At 40.7% G+C, this 25,220-nt stretch overlaps 1 protein-coding gene across 3 annotated transcripts; it reads left to right on the forward strand.

Annotated features, from left to right (window-relative positions):
- Nucleotides 1–1,597: 1,597 nt before the first annotated feature.
- LOC116251018 (uncharacterized) lies at nucleotides 1,598–23,254 on the forward strand. Of its 3 annotated transcripts, none has more exons than XM_031625071.2 (11): nucleotides 1,598–2,006; nucleotides 4,978–5,178; nucleotides 6,157–6,309; nucleotides 6,420–6,635; nucleotides 7,813–7,995; nucleotides 9,040–9,261; nucleotides 10,445–10,561; nucleotides 10,653–10,796; nucleotides 11,682–11,783; nucleotides 11,915–11,983; nucleotides 22,730–23,254. In XM_031625071.2, exons 2-11 carry the CDS (start codon nucleotides 4,984–4,986, stop codon nucleotides 22,937–22,939), a joined length of 1,611 nt encoding a protein of 536 aa, XP_031480931.1. In that variant the 5' UTR covers nucleotides 1,598–2,006; nucleotides 4,978–4,983; the 3' UTR covers nucleotides 22,940–23,254. The 3 variants fall into 3 exon arrangements, with proteins under 3 accessions (XP_031480931.1, XP_031480929.1, XP_031480930.1); XM_031625069.2 differs by lacking the exon at nucleotides 1,598–2,006 and adding an exon at nucleotides 2,518–2,675; XM_031625070.2 differs by lacking the exon at nucleotides 1,598–2,006 and adding an exon at nucleotides 2,518–2,675 and having other exon boundaries at nucleotides 6,420–6,626.
- The last annotated feature ends 1,966 nt before the right edge of the window (nucleotides 23,255–25,220 follow it).

Consider the following 25,220-nt stretch of genomic DNA (forward strand, 5'->3'; position numbering starts at 1 on the left):
TTTCATACTGAACTTCTTAAAAGAGTGGCCGACAATCACTCAGGTGGAAAACCAGCTACTGAGTAAAGATGAGATAAAGGTCTTTTTTAATTTAAGCAAGGGTAGAATCTTAGGTCCAGATTGGTTTATAGTAGAATTCTTTAAAACTTGATGGAAAATAATGAAAATTAGAATTTATATATTGGCAGATATTAAGGATCATTGCAAGACCGAAAAGTTGGTTAAATGAGTGAATCTCTCTCATATCATTTTGGTTCTCAAAATGGAAGGGCATTGGATATCTAAGACTTCTGGTCGATAGCATATGTAATACACCATACAAAATAATGACAAAATTAATAGTTATAGTACACAGCTGAATAATAAAGAAGATACACTCATGTGAGGTGATGAAAAATGAATATAATGGATATATATATATATATATATATATATATATATATATATATATATATATATATATATATATATATATATATATATATATATATATATATATATATATATATATATATATACGATCATGGGGAAAGGAAGTCACCATTGTATGCCATATAGAAAAGTGGAGCTATTCCTCAAGCAATCTGGACCGTGTATCTCACGATTAATGTTGACTTCTGTTTGTGGTAAGACTCCAACATCTCGGCTTTTATCTTGCAAACCAATGTCCACTTGTAAAGGCCCCATTTAATCTACTGTCCAGTGCTTAGCAGTCTGGAAACTATTGAAACCAAAATTTGATATCTCCATTATCAATGTTATCTTTAGACTCAAATCATTATCAGACTTTTTGGGGTGGGAGTAGAGCTCGAACATGCAGAGCTAACTGCTTAATAAGAGTTGAATTTTAACCTTCCCTATGATGATGTGGGGGATATGGCAGAACAGGAATTTGGATTTGCATTGTGATGCAGCTCTATGGAATTCCAAATAAGCTATCTGTATATTGAATGATTTTTGTAGACTCAATGGGGAGATAAATACCGACATATCATTGCCTGGATGTTTAACTTCGTCAGTAGACCAGCTCCTTGGCCATCGAAATTGAATCATTTGCTCTGTAAATACTAAACTAAATTAACCATTTTGAGAAAGTTATTCTAACTGTCTTTATTGCATAAAGAAAATGCATTTACACCATTATTAGCAGGAGCTGATCACATTTTAGAGCGTGCATTGGTTGGTTTGCTTTCTGCAATGGGAGACATTGCTATAATTGGTGGAATGCGAATTAGAGATGGCCTTCCAAAGAGCAGTTGGTAGACTTCATGGCAATGGTTTTGGACAGGTTTTGAGTCGTCAGAGAAATTTCAGACTGTGCTAAAGTCTAATCCTTTTGTGGATTGCTACTAAAGAATGGGATTCCGTTCCTGATGTGTACAATTTTGTATGTCAGGCTTTTCCCCCGTTCTCTATTTTTTGGTGGTGTTGCAGAGATCATAGTTACTGTTTTATCATTTGTTTTAATAAAAGATGGGGAGTCTCTACTCCCAGCAGTTTAGCTTTGCAAAACCGGATTTATCGTTTTCCAGCCAAAATCGTGTGGCGTTCTCTTTAGGGTGAGTTTGATTGTAGAGATAAAACGAGTGGGGAGGAAGAAAACTGTACGGGCGGTGAAATTTCATCCGCCCATATCATTTGTTTTAATAAAAGAGAGCTTATCCTCTCACGCCGCTTTTCACCGTCTCCTCCCTCGCAGTCGAGCTGATTTTGACAACCTTCGGCACAGCACCAGGCAACCGTGCCTCGCCCATCCGACATCTTGGCGAGTCCTTCTGCTGCTCCTGCTGCTATATTAACAAGAGGAGGTGGAAGAAAGTGCGTCGTTTCGCGAGCTGTGTCCTCTTCGACTGTGGAGTTTCCTCTCAATAGGGAGGATACCGAGTATGCATTCTTGTGGAGGGATCATTGGTATCCTGTGTCGCTGGTGGAGGACCTCGACGCTCACCTCCCCACGCCATTCCAGCTACTTGGCAGGGAGATAATCCTTTGGAAGGATAGAGAAGGTAACTGGGTCGCCTTTGAGGACAAGTGCCCTTCTTGTCTAGCACTAGAACTCTCTCTCTCTCTCTCGTTTTTTTACTGGCAACCATTTTGTTGCATCGTGGATCAATTCTCTGGATGTAGATCAATTCTCTGGATGTAGCACAAGCGCAGAAGTTGTTTGATGAAATACCTGCGAGAAGTGCCGTTACTTGGAGTGCGATGATATCAGGCTATGTTCAAGCCAACTGTTATTAGGAAGCTGTGGGTCTGTTTAGAGAGATGCAAGTGAAAGGGATCGAACCAAATGACGCCACTCTTTTTAGTCCGATTTCTGCTTGTGCCCATCTTAGTTCTTTAGAACAAGGCAGATGGCTTCATTCTTACGTGCAGAACAGGAATCTAACACTCGATACAAGGAATAATTATATATACAATAAAAAAAATTAAGATGCATTGTCAGGTTAAAATTTTTTTGTGCATGAAGGCCAGCCAGCCAGCCGCCTTTCCTGTTCTGCCCCTCCTTAAGTCGCCTTTCCTGTTCTGCCCCTGCTTAAAGTTGTGAGTCGAGCACTTCTCTTTTCCCTCCTTTCTCTCCCACCTCCCTTTTCTGTCTGGCACCGCCATCCCTTCCCTGTCAGCCGTAGGAAGCAGCACTCCGGCAGCCTGAACAGCCTCCGGCGATGTCCCAGGCGAGTCTCTCTCTCTCTCTCTCTCTCTTTCTCCCCCCCCACTTCTATCTCTCTCCCCCTCTATCTGTCTCTCTCTGTGGGACTGCATAGGCCATGGCCGACGCGGAGAGGGGTTTCCTGGCGGTCTATTCTCTCTTTCTTGCTCAGCTTTTCCCTCAGTGGGGCTGCCTGGGCCATGGTCCGACATATAGAGGGGCTGTTTGTGTGTCTGTGCGTAGGCCAGAGAGAGGGAGAGGGGGCTGCTCCGTTAGCTTATCTGCCTCATTGTTGAAAAATGCGTCCCCACTGTTTGCTGATATGCCCGAAAAAAGGGGTTGCCTGGACTTTGATGATCGCTCTTTGAGTTCAACCTTGGTCTTCAAAAGAGGGCAGCAGGCTTGTGCTTGGACATGGTGTTGGATAGGTTTAAACCATATCAAATTTGTTTTACAAGTGTTGTTTCAGCCTGCACAAAGCTGGAACATTTGAAATTTGGCCCGCAAGTGCATTCACGAATCATTTAAGCTGGTTTGGCAAGTGTCTATGTTGGCAGCACTTCTCGTCCGCAAACAAAATTGTTAAGTACCAAGCTGGAGAATCAAAACTTAAATAAGTGTTATATATACTAAATACAAACTTTGTTCTTCATGATGGGAAAAGAGGAACCAAAGAAACAGTACTTACTTCAACTCACCGAGAAGATAGTTGTTGCTTTTGGTATCCTAAACACAGCTCCAGGAAGGCCTACTCGGACATTCAAGAATCTACGTGTTTGTGGAGACTGCCATGCTGCATTGAAATTCATATCAGGTCGTGTGATCATTGTTATTGACACTAACATTGCCATCATATTAAAGACGTGGGGTTGTTCATGTAGAGGATATCGGTGATATTTAGTTGTGAATGCCGCAACCTGACCTTTTTATGGGCATGGCCAGTCTAAACACTTCCATTAACCTAGTTGACGCGGAATTCTGCAGAAGGAAGAAAAGGGAAACGTAAATAAAGCAAGAATATGGCAATGAATCATGTGATGAGAGGATGTTGCTGTTACTAACTTATTTCACTGGACGATTTTGTTGTACAGTTGCATATAAACATGATTAACCGTCAGTGGCCATGAAGCAGAGGTATTTAGAAAGTAAATCAAGACTACCTATGAACTTTCTCTCTTTGGCTTGACTTTGCGCAAGATGTTTCTTCAATTAGTCATTGAACATTCATTGCACATGTCGGCATCTAAGATCACATAGTCGACCTCTTTGGTCCGACACTCAAGTTTGAGAGAAGGTAATCAAGATCTACAACGTTATGCTTGCACAAGCACAAGTATCTAGCGAAGTGCATATCTAGATAAGCAGGCAAAAATGATCGGACACTAGCTGCACCATAGCTTGAACCTGGTGTTATATGCACCTTGCAGATTTGCAACCTTGCATTGTAGTGCAATGTATGACTGGTTTCTTGAGTAGCAATGTACTCGGTTTACAATTGCATAATGGTTATGTTTTTACAGTAGAGCTGTATTTATCCAATGCAAACCAAATACATGGCTAAAATCTGTAAACTATGCGTCAAATATGAAATATGTAAAATATGCCGTTATGTCTGCACAACTTTGTTTTGGGTAAGGAGGCTTAAGCAATTTTAGGTGGTGAGTAGGTATTCTCCTAAATTTTCATGGATAAGTTCATGCAAACTAGCTTGACAAAGTAAAATGCACGATGGTTTCATCTAATGATTCGTTTCTGTTCTTTAATTGAATTGCTTAAAGGCTTGCAGTTAAAGCATTTATCAGAAAATGAAGAAGGCAATGAAAGGTCGCAAATGCTTCGACATTGTGATGATTGAATCTTAAATTGATTAGTGCTTTGGTTGCTGCAAAAGAAGGGGTGAGGAGGGAAGACAAAAGAGAGAAGGAGAGAGAGAGAGAAGAGAGAGAGAAACACTCGAGCAATGTTTCCAACAACCTGCTAAAGAGATTTGCAGCTGCACCAGCCACTTGAAGTTGATACACATATTGCAAATTTTGTTTACATAGGATTGTGCATTTTTGTCCACTAAGATGCAAAGCCTGCAGATCTACAAATATGTGACCTAAAAATTGTGTATTTTATAAGTATTTGAAAATAAAAAGAGACAACATTGCATGAAAGTCACTTAACTGAATTTTGTCATCGGATAGCAAATTTTTAAATCATCGGATAAGCATGTCGATTTCACACAATGCTGAGTCAAGTTTGTCCGTGAAAGTTGAGGAGAATGGTACCTCCTCATCACCTAGCATTGTTAAAGCTTCCTTACTGAGAACATATTCCTGCAGAACATAATGGAGCTTGGAGCTGGAGCCATTCTAGGGATGAACAATACTGTTCAAGTGTGCAATTGCACCACCAAAATAAGTTGCTTTCAGGTGGTCCATTTTCCATCCTCAAGGGTTGGTTTCTTTAAGCCTATAAGGCGCTGTCAAAGGCATCAAAGTTTCAGAATCTGTGCAAAAGATGCATCTATATCTGAAGCAGAGGTATGCCTCTCTTTCTCTCTCCCCTCTTGTGTTTGTGTGTGTTTGCTCTATTTTTGTTCATATTTTGAAGATGTAGTTTAGACATGGGCTTTCTGGGTAGCTAAAGTAGTAAGCTTTTGGTGATTTGTGCAGATTGCTCTGTTTTTCTCATTCATATCCTAAAGTTAATGGTTTAGCGATGGTCTTTCTGGTTATCTGAAGCATTAAGCTTTTGATGGTTTATGCAGACATCTGACTGAGGATAGTAACTGCACCTGTGTATGTTACTGATACAAATTTTTTCTATGTGAGATTTTTGGAAATATGAAATTTCCTAGTTCTTAGCTTTTTTCCTTTAGTCACCAAGTGCAGAGGGTCCTGCTATCAACCTTACTGATATGAAAAGAAGGTCAAAAAACAAAAAAAATTGGAGAAAGGTTTTATCCTTCCAAAACTGTGACGTGATTAGAGAACAGATCCAAATTACAATTGTTCCTTAAGACTGTGGAGTATATAATGAATTCTCTAATCATGTTGTATCTGTGGACTTTGAATGTTGTAATCAGAGATTATTTGAAGCAAGTTCATTGTCTTTTCCTTTTGCTTTAAAAGTGGAATGTCCATGTTCAAAAAATGTCTGAGGTATGAAATGAATCAGTTTGATCTTTCTGTTTGGTGTGTGTCCATTTAGTTATTGAAGTTGCCATTCTTTCTTGGAGCTGAATTGGACCCACATTGCGGTAATATAAAAAACACACTTATTGTGCTCTCTTTGAGAAAGTTTTTTCAGTCTAAGAAATTGAGCTGCAAGTAATTTATGTTTGTTTTTACCTGAGGAGGACAAATTCCATTTAGTAGATCCTATCTTGAGGAAGTGTTGATCATGTTATTGACAAAATCATTCAGAAAGCTGTTTTTATTAACTGGTTGGAACTGCATAGTTTATTTGTTTTTCAATTAATGCATGTTCATATTTTTTTTCCTTGCCTTTTCTACCAGTTGAAGAAGGTGTCGCTTGCGCATAATGACAACCTTGGTTTATCTAGCTTGACAGCAGTTTCTCCCTTGGATGGGAGGTATTCTGAGAAGGTTAAGGAGCTGCGCTTCTTTTTCAGTGAATATGGCCTCATTCGATACCGCGTGTTGGTTGAGGTAAACTACTTGTTCTTTTTTATTTTTCTTTTGTGCTAATACATATTATTTATTGCAATATATAATTACTAACTGGACTAACATTTTATGTTTGTAACAATCTTTTGAAGGTCCGATGGTTGCTGAAACTTTCTGAAATACCTGAGGTCATAGAGGTTCCCAACTTCAGTGATGAGGCTAAACTTTTTCTGGAAAACTTGGTCTTGAATTTTAGTCCAGATGATGCTTCAGAAGTGAAGAAGATAGAGAAAGTTACTAACCATGATGTCAAGGCAGTAGAGTATTTTCTAAAGGAAAAATGCAGACCTCACGTCGAGGTTGGGAAGGTCGTTATCAATGTCCTTTTTGTTTATATAGGCTTGAAAATGATGCTTTTATTTTTCATTCAGTAATATGTACTTGATGTGTGAAATTTTAAAACCATGCGTTTACAATTTGACATCTCCTACAGTTTAATGTTTTCCTTTTTTGATTCTGCCATGGAATTTATAGAATAGTTTGCAAATGAAATCGGAATGTAGCTGGGCTATAAAATCTGAATAATCTTTCAGCAGTTTGGTAATTCATTTGATTTACTGTGAGACTGGTGTGGCATTTTTACTGCTGTTGGTGACATCTTAATATCTGAGAATGATTAGGCTGCTCTTTTATAAGACCTGTTTCATTGAAATTTTACAGAATCATCCTATTTCCTTTATTGGAGAAGTGGCCAAACAAAATGTTATTCAAGCACTAAGGTAGGCCATTTCTCGTGTTGTTATTGCCTGTAGTCTTTTGCTTTCTGAAACAAAGGGCAGAAATTATATGTATAAATGATCATTAGATTCTCTACTGCTAGTCATATGGCATTTTGTTTGTTCATGTTGTTGTTCTATAAAATGGAAACAATTGACCAGAAAATAGTTTAAAAATGTTGAGTGGAACCAATCCTCTGAGCTGGACTTAACTGCTTCATGGTCTTCGTCGAGCCATTTTAACATAAAAAACATCGTACAATGAATTCCCTTTCACTTTATTTCTTCAGTATAGGAATAATTTCCTGGTTGAATCAGGAACTAAATTTCTATGGGTTTGTTGAGTTCTCTTCTGAGTCTTCTCATAAGTAATAACCTTCTATTCTCATGACCTTGAATCGTTATCATATCTGGCAATATAATGAATAGTTTGCCTAGTTTTATCATTTTATGCCTTGTGCCCTGTCCAAGCTAGGTGAGCCTGTCAGTCGAGGGTTGCTGGTTGAGCCCGTCTTTCAAGGATTGCTGCTTGTAGGTGGCTACAATCTTGTTCCTTTATTTATCACATCTTGAAATTGGTAAATGTGTCAAACATAATTTGCAATACCTTTTCATTTCAAAATAATTAATTTCTTTTTTCAATTCTATGTAGTTTCCCTTTGCTTTTTAGATTTAAAACAATGTGCTTGACAAATGATATTTTCTTGGTTGGACACCTGCATATATTCATGACAAATTGGATATTACAAATTGCTCTTTCATGCTGCAGGTGCTCGAGTTTTTCCATTTTGCATGCACATCTGAGGATATTAACAATCTGGCCCATGGGTTGATGTTACGGGATGCAGTTAATCTTGTCATGTTGCCTATAATGGATGAGCTAATATATGTCATGTGTGACATGGCTACAAAGACTTCCAATATTTCAATGCTGTCCCGCACCCATGGTCAGGTAAATGGACTTCCACTGGTGAAAGAAATTGGGCTTTCAATGGTCTATGCTATTAGAATATGCTAGAAAATTTGAATGTATTTCTCCTGGATTTTAGATGAACATGATATCTGGTTTTTGCTACTCAAGAGAAGTTGTGGCTGGAAATGCTTGAAATTTTGTTGGGAAGCAACTATATATCAACACCACAAGTGCCAATTGATGCTTATCCAAACTTACATTTGAACATCATATTAACACGTATCAATGAAACAACCAAAACTTATACTCAAGTAGAACATTGTGGAATTGGAAAATATTATGGAATTGGAAATGGAAACTTACACTCAAGCTGAAAACACCATATTATCCAACTTACAGTTGCCTCATAACTGTGGGAAACAAGATTGGAAAACGTTAATATGTATAAATGAAGAAAAAAAATGCATAACTCAAAATTTTTGAGTTTGAAGATGGTGTCTCCAGAAAATTGGACCATATGCTATTGAATTCTTGGTTGTTATATTAGGGCCCCTGTTATCACTCCCAGATGGAGTTGCCAATATTGGTGAAAGCTTTATTTATTGAAGTCTTTTGAAACTTCATTTACAGCATTCCTATATCCTCAGCTGTATCCATTTGATGGTAATGTTATAGTCAAGCATGTTAGCATCGGAATACCTGATGAAATACAATTACCTGATGAAATACAATTTGACAAAAAATGTTACTATATTGCTTCTGCGCAGGGATTGAAAAAGTGTAGTCTAAAGGTTTTTATTTTTGCGTAAGATTATAATATGCATCCTATACACAAGAGTGTGCTAATTGTCTGTCCTAGTATGGTCACTGAAGCTCCTTGTAGTATCTTGTTTGTGCTATGCCTTTGACAGAGAACTCCATGCTAAGCTGATTATCCATATACTAAAGCAACAGTTCTGTTACTTGACATTTCTTATGAAAAAAAATAAATGAATGTATCTGCTGTGTCAGATTTTTGGTCCCCTTTTTTTGGTTCTCTTGTTGATGCATCTGCATGCTATTGTTTGAACTTTGTTGTGGCAGGCAGCTTCGCCAACTACTTTGGGGAAGGAATTGGCAGTTTTCAGCTTTAGACTGAACAATCAGAAGAAGTTGATCGCCCAAGTAAAATTGCTGGGGAAGTTTGCTGGTGCTGTTGGTAACTATAATGCCCATCTTGTTGCTTATCCTAATATTGATTGGCCTAGAATTGCAGAAGAGTTTGTGGAATCTCTTGGAATAAGCTTCAACCCATATGTTACACAAGTAAGCATATAGCTCAACTTATTTGCATTGTATTTTTGCATTTACACAAAGCAACTATTAGTGTGCTATTGCCATATTGATGGTGAAGCAGTTAACTTGCTTGAGCATCCAAGTTGGTTGGTTCTGGTTTGTCACCTGGTGGCAAATATATTCCATATCCATCAATACCTTGTGCTTGTCATGGGTTGCTCTGCGGTTGGCCTGCATTGAAATGAGTAGCAGTTGAAAATTTTACTGTTTTAGGCTGTAGTGGTAATAGGTTGATTCAGGTTGAGGGATTCATAATTGCTTATGTATCTATTTGATTCTTTTGGTGCTAGGCAACTAGCACAGTGGGTTGTTCATTTTTGGAGTTTCTTTTCCATGTGATGCAAAAGCTATGTCACATGGGTGCGGGGTGCGGTGCTGATGCAGGTGCGGGATATGACAAGTTCCAAAAAAAACTAGGTGCGGGTGCGGCGAGAGCATATATATATACACATATATGTTATTTGTTACATAAGCAATTTTATTTGTCTATATTTTTAACTTTTTTTTTTATCAAGGTTACCTTAATCTCATATAATATTCAAAGTTTTATTAAGTAAAATAAGGGGGGAGAGAGAGAAGAAGGAAAAAAGAAGAGGGAAAGATAGGAGAAGGAAAAAAATGAAAACAAAAACAACAGAAAAGAAGAGCGGGAGCAGTCAGGAGCACCCGATTCGGTTTGACCGAGTCGGGTGCCGTGTCGGGCCGCACCAGCACCTGTGCCGGTGTGGGTGGGCCACCATAGTTGGTGCACCCTTGTGACTTAGTGCAAACGCTAATTCATTGCCACAAATCTCGTCCCAACCCCAGCAGAAAACTGCTTCTGGTGTTATTTGGATTACCCACCATTGCTCTGTGCTTGAGAAGTCAATTCTACAAGTGATGAAAAATAAATTTAGGTTTCTGGTTTCTCTATGTATATTTTCTAGTTTTCTTGTTTCTTGCAGAAGTGAAAACTAAAATACCATGCTCATGTAGATATTACTGCTTTGTCAAATCAACATGAAAAAAGTTGATTTGTTAAACCAATTCCATCTATATCCTTTAATATCGTTGGTTAGCCTTTGCATCTTATTGCCTTCAAGTTCATGCTAAGGAGAATTTGTGATGACTGCAATGACATGGCAGTGACTGCAATTTATACTTTTTTTTGTAGATTGAACCACATGATTATATTGCAGAGCTTTTCCATGCTATTGTCAGGTTCAACAATATCTTGGTGGATTTTGACCGAGATATTTGGGGATATATATCATTAGGTTACTTTAAGCAGGTGATTTTGCTTTTGGAGTACGTGTGTGTGTGTGTGTTTGTGCATTCATGTTTTCATTTTCTTCTTCATTCTTAAGATATATTTTCTGTAGATAACCAAAGCGGGTGAAGTTGGATCTTCAACAATGCCTCACAAGGTCAATCCTATTGATTTTGAGAATAGTGAAGGTAATCTGGGTTTAGCTAATGCTGTTCTCAACCATCTGAGCATGAAGCTGCCTATTTCACGCTGGCAGGTAATGTTTTTAGTTGTCTGGTGCCCCTTTCGATGGTAATATAGATGAGCATATCTGGTACAGACCACAGTCATAAATCGAGGTGATATTTTGAAAAATATCTTGTTTTTTACCAAAAAAGCACGTATCCTTTTTAAAGGGCAGAGTCTCACAATAGTCTTAAGATATTTCCGAAATGTATTTGTCATGTTAATGTTATGATATATTATCCACCTTTATGCACCAATCGTTTCTAATGTATTTTAAGTGTATGCTTGCAACTTCTTGTTTATTTTTTAAAATTTTCATCAATTTATTTGTAAGAAAATTAATAGAAAACTCTTGGTTTTGTAATTTTTCTATTGTCTTTCTAATATATTTTAATTTCTTAAATTCCCAGAAACTTTTTCCAAGAAAATTTTCTGAAAGTGCCCAAGAAAAGGCGCTCGTAGATAGGAATTGTTGAACTATATCTGTTACGATTGTAGAGGCCCATACAGCCTGAATGATGTTTCTATTATCATCCAGCAAGATACTTAGCTATGATATGAGCTATAAGACTGATGCTTATCCCTCTTCTTGTTGTTAATCCCATTTAACCACATCCACATTCTATAGTTTTAACTGTCAGACAACATTTATTTGTTGAAACCTCTTTCTGTATACTTGCTGGATTTATATCTCTAATGCAATGTCACTGTCATGTTACTACTAGAGTTTATATTTATACTTCCTATCTTTTCTGTGGTCTTCAAACATTGAAAAGATAGTGTATCACCATATTTTATGACCTGATACTGTCTATTGCCTATCTGTGTCTCTCTGTCTTTTTCTCTCTCTCATATGCATGCACAAACAAAAGGATATGATTGTATTATTTTCTTATCCTGTGCCTTTGAATGGCAGCGAGATTTAACTGATTCAACAGTTCTAAGGAATGTAGGAGTGGGATTAGGGTATTCTCTTCTTGCTTATAAGAGCGCTCTCCAGGGTATTAGGAAACTTCAGGTACTTCTTTATTTCCTTCTATTTAGTTTCTCTGCTGTACTCCGGTTGTCCAAATATGACTTTTTGGATATCATGTTATACTGCTGGTGGCATGTACTTGAACCATATACTGACAGAGTTTTCCAATGAAGGTAAATGAAACTCAGATACTCAAGGATTTGGAGCAGACATATGAGGTTCTTGCAGAACCAATACAAACTGTAAGATTTTGGTTGTGATCTCTTTAATGCAAATGCCACATTATTAAATTATCTTTAGTTTAGCTTGTTTTGGTGGTGGTGGGATAATAGATTTCCACTTCAGAAATTCATTACTGGAACCAAAATTTACAGATTTGTTCCTAAGCTGTGTCGATCCAATTTTTCTGTCCTCTGTAAGCATCCACTCCAAGGAGCTTCTTATTAGAAGTAAACATACGAGGACAAATACTAGAGAAGTTTACAGAAACTGGATTTTTGCTATTTGTCAGTAGCATGCCTATGGTTTGAAAAATACAAATAGTGCCTCATGGTTATGTCTAATTATCAAATCATCTCTTCTGTTAACTACTGTCAACATAGGTCAGGTTTGGCTTGAGTAGGTAAAAATGGTGGTTCTACCCTTAATGCATCCATTCACAATCTTTCTCTCTCTCTCTCTCTCTCACACACACACACACACACAAACACACACACACACATACACATAATGACCAAACAGCCAATGTTACTCTTTAAAGTTTAAACCCTTAAAGATTTGGGGTTTACTTACTGAAGGTTTGATGTTGAGTATGACTATAGTCCTAGAATGAAGCTCTGCTTCACCTAACCTCACTTACCATATGCCTAAGTAGGATGATCGGGAGGTTCACAGTCATTGTGTTAGGTGAAGTGAGGAGGAAAATTCTCTGTTGACTTGAGTATTGAATGGAAAAGCTTGACACTCCATTTTTTTTTTTTTTAATGAACACATGCTGACTTGCGTGCCACTCTGCCCACTGGAAATTTTGCTGGAGGTGGATGACCAGGTTTTCGATGAGAAACATAAAATACTGGGTGGATACCAAACCCTTCAGGCAGAGCTAGTTTATAAGCAACCTTCCCTATTCTTTCCAGCACCTTGAATGGACCATCATACTTGGCTGAGAGTTTATGAACTCCTGCTGACTTGCGTGCCACTCTGCCCACTGGAAACTTCTTTAGATAGACCCAATCTCACACCTTGTGTTCTATATCCCTACGATGTTTGTTATGATGCTGAGCCATTCTATTCTGGGTTGCAGGCAAGCGGCCCTTGATGACTTCTAAAACCTTATCTCTGCTGAGTAGTTGAATGTCAACTTCACTTACGTGCTCTCCTCTAGGATGGAATCGTTTTAAATCTGGCGGAGGTCTGCCATAGATCAACTGAAAAGGAGACGTGCCCAAGGACGAGAGGGTGGTAGTGTTATATGCAAATTCGGCCCATGACAAAAACTCTGTCCAGTTAGGGGGCTGTCACTTTGCATAACATCTCAAGCAAGTCTCCAATATTCTATTAACTACCTCAGTTTGCCCATCCATTTGCGGGTGATAGGTAGTGCTCATGCATAACTGGGTGCTCTAGTGCTTCCAAAAATGGCTTAAAAACAATGGGTCACGATCACAAGTAATGGTTCTTGGCATGTCGTGCAGTTTCCGCACGTTCTCTTGAAAAGCTTTTGCCACATCCTTCGCAATATGAGGGAATGAAGTGCCCGTACTTGGAAAGTCTGTCCACTACTACAAGTATGACAGATTTCCCCTTTTATTTGGGCAAAGCCTCTATGAAGTCTAGAGAGATGTCGTCCCAGACTTGTGCTGGAATGGGTAAGGGCTGCAACAGTCCAGCTGGTCGAAGTGTTTCATGCTTCTGCCATTGACAAACATCACATGCTTGGACATAATCGTGAGTCTGTTTTTTCATCCCTGGCCATATTAATAGACGCTTAACCCGTAGGTAAGTCCCTTCTACCCCTTGGTGGTCTGTATCTAAAGCATCATGGTGGAGTCACAGTAGCTCCTTGATCATTCTGGAATCTGCCGGAATAAATATTCGTACGTGGAGGTACAAGAAGGGGTCACGCCAGCTGCAATGCTTGGCCTTAGGGGAGCCCTGCAATATCAACTGTTTCAGTTGTTGAATCACAACTGAGTCCTTCTGTATTTCCTCTAGTTGAGCCCATAACTTGGCCACTGGTTGGATTAATGTGTGGAGTTGAGCAGCTGGTGTCTCTTCCATGTTTTCAAACTTGCGACACAGACCATTAGCCACCAGATTTTGGGTCCCTTTCTTATAATGTATGTCGAAGTCATGCCCGACTAATTTCATTATCCATTTCTGTTGTACGTCAGTATGAATCTTCTACTGCATACAAAATTTGAGGCTGTGATGGTCATTGAACACGTGAAACTTCTTCGCAATCAAATAATAGTGCCATTTTTGGATTGCCAGGGTTAAAATGATTAATTCTCTTTCATATGCAGATCTGCCCTTAAAGTTCTTGCCCATAGCCTTTACTGAAGTAGGCAATGGGGTGATGTTTTTGGCTGAGAACAACTCCTATTCCCACCTCTGAAGCATCTATTTCTACTGAAAATGGGTGGGAGAAATCTGGCAAGGATAATATGGGGGCTGTAAGAAGGCTGTTGTCCCTTCTTCTTCCCAATTGAATCGTCCCTTCTTGAGCATGGCTGTTAAGAAGGCTGCCAAAACTCCTTACAAAGTGGCGGTAATATCCAGCCAACCCCAAGAGTTCTCTTAGCCCCTTTTCAGTTGTCGGTAGCTCCAATTCTTCTATAGCTGACACTTTGTCCTTCTTCATTTGCATCCCTTGCTCATAAATCGTGTGCCGTAAATAGGTCGCTTGGGTACTACAGAACAATTTTGAAGCCTTGGCATATAGCTGATGTGATGCTAGCATTCTGAGTGCCATCATTAGATGTTCCACATGTTGCGTTTGATCATAGTTGTATATAAAATGTCAAAAAAAAAACGAGAACAAACCTTCTTAGATAAGTCTTGAAAATCTCGTTCATAACAGCTTGGAAGGTGGCTGGCGCATTGGGCCGGAAGGCATAACCATAAATTTATAGTGGCCCTTATGAGTTTGAAAAGCTGTTTTATGGATGTCATGTTGTGCCATCCTGATTTGGTGATATCCCGCTTGTAAATCCAACTTCGATAATACTCTAGCTCCATAGAGTTCATGAAGCAGCTCCTCAATCATGGGAATAGGGTGGCAATTCTTGATTGTACCAACATTTAAGGCCCTATAATCCACACAAAATCTCCATGACCCATCCTTTTTTTAACTAAGAGTGTTGGGGATGAGTGGGGACTGTGACCGGCTTGTATGGGTCCCTCCCTTAGCATCTCCTTAACAAGCTTTTCAATCTTATTTTTATGATTGTGGTTGTACCGACAAGGTCGCAGATTGACTGGTCAGGTATTGGGCTTGAACTCAATCTGATGGTCAGAGTTTCAGGCAGGAGGTAGATCAGCTGGTTTGTTGAAAACCTGCCTGCCTGTGTTCTCTAAGGACTGCTTGTAGATACTCTGGTTGTCGTTGCACGAAGTCTGATTCTGGATTTGATTTCACATGAGATAAAAACAAGAAGTGCAAATTACCCTGTCTCTCTCTTGGCATTTCATCTTCCCTGATTTAAGCTCTGGGCTCACTATCACTTAGGCCTGTTAGGATGCTAAGTTCCCCTTCTCTCCCTTGGAAGGTCATCTTCATCTCTTTGAAATCCCATTCAACCTTCCCCAACTGCCTCGGCCATTGGATACCTAATATGAGATAGGCGCCTCCCATATCTAAAGAAATTTCCATCTCTGGCTAAAACCTTGAATTCAGGTTACTCTTCAATGTGACAGCCACAAGATCGGACAGTTTTCTCACAAATGAAATTGTGAGTGGATCCCGTGTCCACTAAGATATTAACTCTTTGTACCTTTAGCCATCTCTACACTCTCATCACCTACGGTACGTTGTCCCTCGCCAGTGCGATATTTCAGGACCAGGGTCCTCCTCACCTTGTTCTGTATTTTCTTTCTTCCTGCAGCACCTCTTCCTCCTTTGCATTTGTTTCGTCTACCAGATATATGTGCAGCTTTTTGCACAGATGCCTGGTGACCATCTCTCCTCACATTGAAAACATAGCCCTCTTCGACGTCTTTCCTTGATCTGGTTTGGGCTTAGCCTCTTCACCAGAACCGATTTACCTTCCAGCTTTTTTGGGGAGGGAGATGACTGTGTCCCACCCTCGGCTGACGCAATCTTCCATGCTGCCTGCTTGGGTCCTTATGATTCTTGTTAAAATAGATGTAATGGGGAACCGGGTCCATTTCTGGACCCGGTCCCATGGGGCACGGGTACCGAGGCCGGCTCGGTACCCTAGGCGGCATTCTTTTCTCCCTCCTATATAATCTTCACTTAAGTGTAATTGTGTGATTAAGTGAATATAATTTTCTCTCTCCTAGGGTTGCGGTGTGCACCTAGGTCAGAGCTTCCCGTGGTTTTTTTCCTCTTTCTGAGGTTTTTCCACGTATATCGTGTGTTCCTCTCTTCTTCTTTCGTGTGTTGCATGTTTCTACATGGTATCAGAGCCGTGAGATCGTTCGGCTTCGTCTCGTATTTTCGTAGTCGCCCTTGCACCGCAGCCGCCTGTGCCGTTAGGGTTTCCCGCGCCGCCACCATTGGGATCTTCTGCGCCGCCGCCGTCAGACGATCCAGCGCCGCCGCCTGTTGCCGCTTGTGACTTCCGCTGCCGTGGGTGTCTCCTTTTCCGCCGTCGGTCGATCCAGCGCCATCCCATCTTTCCGCTGCCGTGGGTGTCCAGCGCCGTCACGCCTCTGCGTCGCCGCCGTCGGGCGATCCAGCACCGTCGCCGACACCTAAGGTTCCGTGTGGTGCTGGTGTTTCAGCCGCCGCCGTGCTGTCTTGTTGCTGCCTGGGGTTGTGTCTGCCTTGACTGCTTGTGATGACGGAAGAGCTTGCACCTAAAAGTGATATGGCCTTTGACGCGGGCAGCGCTCCCAAGAGCGAGATCTTGTCGGTTCAGGTCACGCCCATTCGTCTGACTAAAGACAATTATCTTTCTTGGTCTGCTGCTCTCGAGATTGGGATAACGAGTCGTGGTCGTCTTTCCTATATCACAGGCGACAAACCGGCGCCCAGCAAAACTGATCCTCAATGGGCGACGTGGGTGTTGGAAGACAGTCAGGTTAAGGTATGGATCATCAGCTCTGTGTCTGCTGATATTCAGCCTCTTATTCTGCGAAAGCCGACTTCGTTTGATATGTGGACTGTGCTTGCAAGGATGTATGGTCGCAAGAAAAGGGTTCTGCGTACGTATCAGATTAAACGCAGTATTTATTCTCTGAAACAGGGTGACCTGTCTGTTGCCTCCTTCTATGCAGCCCTGAAAACTAAGTGGGAGGAACTTGATTATCATGTGAATGATAACTGGGACTGTGGTTCTGATCATGCTCGGTACTGGGAAAAGGAATGGATGGACCGGACGTTCCTCTTCCTTGGAGGCTTGCGTGATGAGTTTGAATCCATTCGGAGTCAAATTCTCAACTGTGATGAGATTCCTGGAATAGAAGATGTTTATGCCAGAGTGGAATCAGAGGAACAAAGGCGTCAAGTGATGCAAATTGACCCCAGTCACGGGACTGGTCCCTCGGCCTTTGTTAGCCGTTCTTCTGTGTCTGGACCACGCCCTGTTAGGCGATGTACACATTGTCACAAATCAGGACATTCTGTTGACTTTTGTTGGGATCTTCACCCTGAGAAGAGACTTGTTCGTGGTCGCCCTCCGTCTAGTCGGCGAGGTCCTCTTGTGCAGGACTCAACTCAGAGTGGTTCTTCAAGTGGTGAAAAATCGAGGCTTTCCCCTGATCAAATCAAGGAACTACAAGCTTACATCAGTCGCCTTTCTACTACGTCAGAGGACACATCTACGTCTGATGGAGCTAAATTAGCTCAGGCTCTTGTTGCTACAAGTGATCAAGGTAATTCCTCTCCTGGTGATTGGATTGTTGACAGTGGGGCTACTCATCATATGACCGGGGACCCTAAGATGTTTCAAGAATACAAGTTGACTTCTGGGCAGCAGCATGTTTCTATGGCTGATGGTTCTTCTATTTCTGTGGCTGGAAAAGGGAGTTTCTCATTACTGAACAAATATTGTCTTCATAATGCCCTGCATGTTCCTAATATTCCCGTGAATTTGTTATCTGTCAGCAGTATTACCAAAGAGCTAAACTGTAATCTAATATTCTCTGCTGATCGTTGTTTACTGCAGGACTTGGGGACGGGGCAGAAGATTGGGATTGGTTCGGCTATTGATGGTCTCTACAGAATGCCAGTACAGGTTGCCTCTGCATTGATTTCAGCCACCAGTGGACAGTTATCTGACGTGGAGGACAGATCCGCTATTATGCGCTGGCACGAGAGACTTGGTCATCTTCCTTTTCAGTTGATTAAACAATTGTTTCCTAAGATGTTTCGGTCTGTTTCTTTGGACACCTTCGCCTGTGAAGTGTGTCAGTTGTCTAAGCATGTTAGGGCCTCGTACCCTATTTCGTTCAATAAAACCAGCCGTCCTTTTGCTTTGGTTCACTCTGATGTTTGGGGTCCTTCGGGAGTGCCCACCGGTCGTGGTTTTCGTTATTTCATGACTCTTATCGATGACTACTCTCGTTGTACGTTCGTGTACTTGTTGAAAGAACGTAGTGAGGTTCCCGGCATTGTCAAAAACTTTGTTGCATTTGTTGAAACTCAATTTCAGACCCTTCGTACTGACAATGCTCGAGAGTATGTCTCCTTATCCCTTGATGACTTCTTGCGAAGCAAAGGTATTATACATGAAACATCCTGTAGCCACACACCTCCTCAGAATGGCGTGGCTGAAAGGAAGAACCGTCATTTGTTAAATGTCACCCGGGCCCTTATGTTTCAACGTCATGTCCCTAAGCGGTATTGGGGTGATGCACTTCTCACTAGTGCTCATCTCATTAACCGTATGCCTACTCGTGTGTTGAATGGTCATTCCCCTTATTCTGTTTTGTGGCCTAATCAGAGTCCCTGGCCTTTGACCCCTCGGGTGTTTGGGTGTGTTTGCTTTGTCCATGATCATAATCCCACTCTCAAGAAACTTGATCCTCGGTCCATCAAAGCGGTCTTTTTGGGGTATTCCTCCACTCAGAAGGGATACAAGTGTGTTGACCCTAGCACTTTTAGAGTCTATGTCTCCAGGGATGTTACCTTTCATGAACACGAGGCCTACTTTCCTGCGAATCCTCTTCAGGGGGAGTGTTTAGGTGAGAGAGTGGACGAGTATTCTTCGCATCAGTTGATTCAGTTCACAGATTTCTTGGATTACACGGCTAGTTCTCCGAGTGTGAGTGTGGATGACACAGTCAGTGAGGACAGAGACAGTCAGATGGAAGGGGGCCCTGTGGAAGAACAGTCCCGTTGTTTGGACAGAGACAGTCAGATGGAAGGGGGCCCTGTGGAAGAACAGTCCCGTGATCATTTGTTTGGTCAGGTATACACCAGGAAGAAGAATGATGTGATGGAGGTTGTTGATGTTACCAATCCCGATCTTGTGAGCTCCCCGGATGATCCAAGTCCAATGAATGAAGATCTTCCCATAGCCCTACGCAAAGGCACCAGGTCATGTACTTCTCACCCTATTCAGAGATTTGTCTCGTATGCTAAACTCAGTAAAGACTACAAGTGCTTTATTACCTCTTTATCTAGGGCTGTTATTCCCAGGTCAGTGGAGGATGCCAGGGAGGATCCCAAATGGCTACAGGCCATGACAGAGGAGATGGACGCCCTGGCAAAGAACAATACGTGGGAGGTTGTTGATATTCCTAATGGAACTCACTTAGTTGGTTCCAAGTGGGTGTTTACTGTGAAGTACAAACCTGATGGCACTGTAGAACGCTATAAAGCTCGTCTTGTTGCAAAGGGGTTTAGCCAGAAATATGGGATTGACTATCTTGAGACGTTCGCTCCCGTTGCTAAACTGAAGACAGTAAGGGTCATCTTAGCTCTGGCAGTACAAAAGAAGTGGAGCATGGACCAACTTGATGTCAAGAACGCCTTCTTGAATGGGCACCTTGAGGAAGAAGTCTATAGCGCAGAAAGGAAAGTGTTGTTATCTCAAGAAAGCATTGTATGGCCTCAAGCAGTCCCCTAGAGCGTGGTTTGAAAGACTAAGGGTTGTGATGAAGACTAATGGATATAAACAGGGAAATGGTGATCACACCCTCTTCATCAAGCAGAGAAATGGTCTGGTGAGCCTCCTACTAGTATATGTTGATGATATGATTGTCACAGGTGATGACGAAGAAGAAAAAAGGAAGATGAAAGAAACGTTAGCTGCTGAATTTGACCTCAAAGATTTGGGTAAACTGAGGTATTTTTTGGGAATTGAGATTGCTAGATCTGAGACTGGTCTTGTTATGAGCCAAAGGAAATACACTTTGGACCTTCTAAAAGAGACAGGTAAATTGGGATGCAGGCCCTTTCTTACTCCAATGGAGTCTGGCACAAGGATAAGTATCAAAACTGGGACGATCTTGGATGAGGAAGGAAAAGGGAGGTATCAGCGGCTGGTTGGTAAACTCATTTATCTCACCCTTACTCGCCCGGATATTACGTATGTTGTGGGTGTGTTAAGTCAGTTTATGCATGCCCCTACTGATTGTCATTGGAAAAGTGCTGAAAGAGTATTGGGATACTTAAAGAATGACCCAGGGAAAGGACTGCTCTATACTCGACAAAGTCAACTCAGTATTGAAGGATACTCTGACGCCGACTGGGCAGGTTGCACAGATATTAGAAGGTCTACCACAGGATACTGCATCTTTCTTGGAGGTAACCTGGTGGTATGGAGAAGTAAAAGACAAGAAGTTTGTTTCAGGTCCAGTGCTGAGGCTGAATACAGGGCGGTTGCCATGGGGGTTACAGAAATGTTATGGCTAAAAATTCTGTTAGCAGATATTGGGGTGAAAATGGAAGAGAAGATGAGGATGTATTGTGACAACAAGTCGGCTATTAACTTGGCAAACAATCCAGTCTTGCACGACAGAACCAAACATGTGGAGATCGATCGCCATTTCATACGGGAACGCATAGATTCTAAGGAGTTGATCCTGCCCTACATGAAGTCTGAAGATCAAGTTGCTGATGTTTTAACTAAGTCTTTATGTACATCTCAATTTGAGAAAAATGTTAGCAAGCTTGGCATGTTTGACATGTATGCCAAGCTTGAGGGGGAGTGTTAAAATAGATGTAATGGGGAACCGGGTCCATTTCTGGACCCGGTCCCATGGGGCACGGGTACCGAGGCCGGCTCGGTACCCTAGGCGGCATTCTTCTCTCCCTCCTATATAATCTTCACTTAAGTGTAATTGTGTGATTAAGTGAATATAATTTTCTCTCTCCTAGGGTTGCGGTGTGCACCTAGGTCAGAGCTTCCCGTGGTTTTTTTCCTCTTTCTGAGGTTTTTCCACGTATATCGTGTGTTCCTCTCTTCTTCTTTCGTGTGTTGCATGTTTCTACAATTCTCTTATTGACAAGCTCATCTTGCGATATTTCTCTTCTGCGGTTCTAGCCATTTCTAACACATTCAGTAATGACTGCAGGCGTGCTGCTTGGACTTATATCCCAAGATGGTCTTTCAATCTGCCTATGAATGTGCCAACCAGCGCCTGCACTGGCCATCCCCTGACCATATTACTCAGTTCCTCAAATTCTGTTTGATATTCCACCACGGTCCCTCGTTGTTTAATTTTTCGAGAGTTCCACATTAAAATCAAGATACACAAAAGGTCCAAATCTGACGGTAATGGCTTCCACGAATTGGTTCCAGTTAGGTTTTCCTTGCTAAGTGGTGATCCAATGGTACCAGCGTATGGCTGGGCCACAACATGCCCAACGCGCTGCTCCATGGCAATTCCTTGGCAATCAAAGTATTGTTCTGCCTTGAAAATCCAGCTGAGGGGATCCTCACCTGAAAATTTAGAGAAGTTCATTTTTGGCGGTCTGGGTAGTCCTATGTTCTCCCCACTGCGTCGAGAAGATTCATACGAAGGTTGGGCATGTGGGTTCATGCCTGGTTCGTGGGGAGGAACAGGAGTGTTTTGATGCGAGCTGCTGGTATCAAAGTTGTGGAGAACCTCACGCAACATACCAGACATCTCTGCCATCATCATCTGCATCCTCTCATCCATGTCCATTAGTCTCTGCCCCAGGTCGCTGTAATTTTTCTCGACCCCGTCCAGACGTCCCATTATCATCTTCCAATCGACGTCCGCTTGTTTTCTCATATTCTTCAGTGCCGCGATAGCTTCATTGCTCGTCATGGTGGTTTTGGTACCAGATGTTAGCTACTTCTGGTTCTTGCAATAGAAGTCTAAACACACGGCAAAGCACACGCACCCTCCTAATGCTTGTTAGGCCAGTAAGCCTCTCACCAAGAGGTTAATGTCATTAAACTTTGCCTAACCCTAATCTTTGGGTAAGATTGTAGGTGTGTGTGTGTATATATATATATATATATATATATATAAGTATGGGATTTGGGTCCATGGGTGATCCCACCCATTATTACGGAACCTATTCTAACAACCCCCCTGTCTAGCTGCAATATTGCCTACGACTAACAAATTGTAACTCAGTGTTTGCAACTCCATTCTAATGTTTCCAACAATTAACCTCCATGAAGGACCTGCCTGAGTTGTTTATTAAGCAAGCTTTTTATGATTTTTCCAAAAGTTTTCCAATCTAACTTAACTGCTTTTGTTCCAGATCAACTTGTTATGTTGTTCCGGACATATTCTGATGACTTTTCTATTATTATTTGTAAATATGCAAAACATATACAGTTGCTGTCTAAGGTTCGATTGTGTTGTCTGGTTTTCAGGTGATGAGGAGGTATAATATTCCTGAGCCTTATGAAAAGTTGAAGGAAATGACAAGAGGGAGGACTGTTACACAGGAGAGCATGCAAGAGTTTGTTAAGGGACTGGAGTTGCCAGATGAACCCAAGTCTATTCTTCTGAATCTTTCTCCTCTCTCTTATATCGGTGCAGCAGAGGAGTTGGCAAAATCTGTTCGTACTGCCATGGATTGAGCAATAATTCTGGGGTGTGATAGTTCACAGTTGCCATCTATTTGAAACTCTACTCTTACGTTGAACCGATCAGATCCATGCATCAATGATAATGCGGCTCGTGCAACTCCACTTAGTGGGAAATCTACCATCTCAATTTTAAAGGGCGAAGTTTTGTCCCTTAGTGCGGCCACTTTTTTTCATATGTTTCATATATTGATGAGCACATAGTGGAGGAGCTCTCCCTGTGTACATCGTGCTTATTTGGGCCAAATGCTTCATAATTTATTGTTGAATAATTGAAAGATATTTGGAAAGAAGATTTTAAAATCTTCATGTGAGCTCCAGTATATAATAGAAAATCACCCAAGCAAACTGTAGGAAATTTTATTTCTTTCATGATTTACTTTAACATATTTGTGAAACACAATGTCTTACTACGTTGCGAATTCATCTCATTTGGCATCTGATATGGTTGTTAAAGATGCACGGGAGCTATTGATATTGCTAATCAGGGGCCTTGAAGCATATTATCCTGAGTTGATGGCTGAGATACGATTCACTGCAATGAGTAGATATATACTCCACTGTGCCATACTGGTTTGTTCGATGAGGAATTCATACATGACTTGTGAGAAACTTGTTTTTGTTCGTTTTGTTTTGATTGGCGAAGTGAGGTCAAGTTGGAGCATAATATGCGCTTGGGGTATTGATCCCACGATGTATGGACGATATTAACAGTGTTTTGTTGGTGTAACAAGCTCATCTCGATGAGCAGAAACCTTTTAAACTTTGAAATTGTTTGGTCTTCTGGCGTATAATAAACTCACTGGCATTGCTTTGGATGCATGCAAAAAAAGTTTAAAATGTCATGTCCTAATGTTTAGGCTTGAACAATTGATTTTCTTTTTCTTTTGATTTTGTAAGTTATATATATATATATATGTATATAGAAGGCATCAAACTGTACATAGGCGCTGACTCAATCTGGGCTTGTTTAAAGACTTAAATTGATTTTGTGACGAACAAGGAAGTGGATTTGCTCTGCAGCCTGGGCTGGTAGACGAGCGGAAGAAACCGATGTTTGGACTTGGCACCAGGTGTTTGCCTTGCAGCCATTTTGAGACTAGTCGAACTTGAGCTCGGCTTGTAGAGACAAGCGGCAAGCGGAGTCTGCTGTGGGAAAACCGCAATTTTTTTATGATATGCTGTTAATGTCTCAATAGCGTTATATGTATAAAATGCCACTCGATATAATATTATACTTCATGATTTTGTGTGACCCCACACACTCTCTCTCTCCCTCTCTCGTGAGTTTCCTTTTCTCCAATAGAAACATAATCGAGTTTAGTATGACAAGATGCACGATACAAGCTAAATATCTTTTTCTTTTTTTGAATAAACGATCATCGCAAAAAATGATGACAAATCAGTTTGATCCATCGGCTACTACTGGGGGCTCTATCTATCACAAACCATTTCATTTTTACTGTTTCTTAAATATATTCAAAGTTTTGTTTGTATTTTGATTGTTTATCTATATATATATTTTTAAAAATAAATGTAAGAATATTTTTGCTGACTCATATTCGATTCAGCTGAATCACTGAATCAGGATATTCGCTTCAATTCCCATTTTTACGTTGTGAATAATTAAAGCAAATGATCAATATTCATGTAAGTAGAAGCCAAGAGATGCCCATCTCTTAAATTGGTTCCTTCTTGGGCAACGCATAGATTGCGAAAATGGAGTGTCCATTACAAAATTTGATCACAGTTTTGGATTTCCTACAACTGATCACAGTTGCCGATAAGCGAAAAAGGGCGAAAATTTTTAATGAATAGAAAACCGAAAAGGAAAATGCATTTCTAATAACATTCAATTTCAATAAAAATGATAATGTTAACACTTATTAAAGCAGGTTTCGGTTAACTTAAATAAACAAAACTTACTAAGGAAAAGGGCATGAATATAATCAGGCGATAGAGAGTAATACTGTAAAAAAATAGCACTTAGTGTTTTTTGTTTTTGAAGATAATGTGAGTTCGTTTAGAACTCCTATTTGACAGTTTCTTTTATAAAAAAGCATGGGTTTAATAAAAAGATAACGGGGTGTCATTTTTTTTCTTCAAAATTACAAGTGTAAAGAAGGCCGGATAATAGAAACTTTTAGAAGTGTGCTATTAGAATGGAACGTGAAGTGAAGTAAAAAAAAAAAAAGAAGAAGAAATTGCTATTAGAATGGAAAGTGAAGTGAAGTAAAAAAAAAAAAAGAAGAAATTAAAAGGGTTGGCGCAATGG

The sequence above is a fragment of the Nymphaea colorata genome, chromosome 3 (assembly GCF_008831285.2).
Source record: "Nymphaea colorata isolate Beijing-Zhang1983 chromosome 3, ASM883128v2, whole genome shotgun sequence".
NCBI lineage: Eukaryota > Viridiplantae > Streptophyta > Magnoliopsida > Nymphaeales > Nymphaeaceae > Nymphaea > Nymphaea colorata.